Source organism: Cyprinodon variegatus, unplaced genomic scaffold, assembly GCF_000732505.1.
Source record: "Cyprinodon variegatus isolate N-32 unplaced genomic scaffold, C_variegatus-1.0 Scaffold62, whole genome shotgun sequence".
NCBI classification, from domain to species: domain Eukaryota; kingdom Metazoa; phylum Chordata; class Actinopteri; order Cyprinodontiformes; family Cyprinodontidae; genus Cyprinodon; species Cyprinodon variegatus.
The window spans coordinates 1,774,164-1,775,756 of NW_015150515.1; the positions used below are offsets into that span (position 1 = coordinate 1,774,164).

At 37.3% G+C, this 1,593-nt stretch overlaps 1 protein-coding gene across 2 annotated transcripts in view; it reads right to left on the reverse strand.

Annotated features, from left to right (window-relative positions):
- rela (v-rel avian reticuloendotheliosis viral oncogene homolog A) overlaps positions 1-1,593 on the reverse strand; it is a 28,682-nt gene that overhangs the window by 22,592 nt on the left and 4,497 nt on the right. For both annotated transcript variants that reach the window (XM_015371665.1, XM_015371664.1), the window contains exon 3: positions 689-834. In XM_015371665.1, coding sequence (XP_015227151.1) covers positions 689-834 — 146 coding nt within the window. The remainder of the gene's footprint in view (positions 1-688; positions 835-1,593) is intronic.

Genomic DNA, 1,593 nt, shown 5'->3' on the forward strand with positions numbered 1-1,593 from the left:
AAAAAAATCGGAATTGGGTCACTTCAGGCTGCAGTGTGAACGTAGCCTTACTGAAGGCGAGTCTGACAGAGGAAAAGTTGCAAGTAAGCTTGTATGAGTGATGCAAGCAGCAACTTTTAAACAGAGCGTGCACAAGGAGAAACGGGCTCTCGCACGCGTTTATTAGGTGTTCTCTCTCGTTAGTGAGTAAAGGGTTGTGCGTGTGATTTTTTTTTTTTTTTTAAAGGTGGAGAGGGTAGACTTTTCAAAAATTCGCGAAAATCCTCCACTATACCTTTCAGGCCCACCTGAAGTGAATAAAATTATATTAAATAAGTTAAGTTGTTCATTGAAACAATGAAATTAAAATTGTAATATTTCAAATTGCAATAAATCAATATATACATTTCAATTTATGACATTAAATAATAACAATAATAGCATTTTTTTATTGAGTTCATGGCTTTTGTGCAACGAATTCATCATGAAATGATTCAAACCAATCCTGGCCTATTAGCTCAGTGGGCGGGACTAGCGCTGCGTCCCAGGAAAACCTTACGCCTGGCTAGACATGCGGCTTAAAATGTACGTTTTCATGGTTACTACACACCAAACAGAGGACTAATTCAAAGTGACTGGGATTTCACCAATTCACCACTGGGTAGATGTGTTCGATTAATGAAAGAAAGACGGCGAGCGTTTGACCAACCTTGATGGCCGGGTAGGTCTTAGTGGTGTCGTTGCTCTTCTCTCCTGGAATGCTGCCGGCCGAGCGGCCTTCGCATTTATACCGAAACCTCATCCCCCTCTGCTTGGGCTGCTCGATGATCTCTATGTAAGGGTTCGCAGTTTGGACTGATGGGAGAGACGAAGACAGCAGAGACACTTGGAATTTCACTCTGGGTAAGCAAACACTCAATAAAAGCTGTTTAAATACATTAGTTTAAGTGTTGTGTTTGATTGTTGTGGTTAAAAAACACGTATATATGTGAGATCAGATGTTTTATCTGTGAGAATTATAGTTTAGAAGTTACGAATGAAAGTTGCAACTTTGCAAAAATACAAAACACACATTTCTGAGTATGAATTAACGACCCATAATGAATCAATTACACCCCAAACCAGTTGGTGGCAGTAATGCACCTGAAGGTTATTTGCCACAAACTTTTAAACTAAATGTTTTTTTGTCCTTTTGTCCATCCAGCGTACGTTGAATCTTCGCTGGAAGGTTTTCAACACATATGCAGTTGAAAGTTTAACTTTTTTTGTATTCCTCCTCTTCTTTAAAGACGGTTCGGGAACCTTTTGGTGCAATAACGCCGAAAACTGGTAAATAGGGTAACAGTTTCACCAGCAGTTATTTTTTATTTGCAAATGTGGGAGATGAACGAGAAAATTGGAGTTATAACAAAGAATTTTGATTTTGTGTTCGAAAATTTGGAATTATAATGAGAAATTTGGAATTGGGATGAGAAACGTGGATTCATACTTTTAAATTGGTGATCAGTGATTGTAAATTATGGATTTTAAAGAGAAATTGGGATTAAAACAACAAATTTGTTTTTTCATACTTGTTATTGTGGGATTCTAATTAGAAATAAATGTTTATAATAA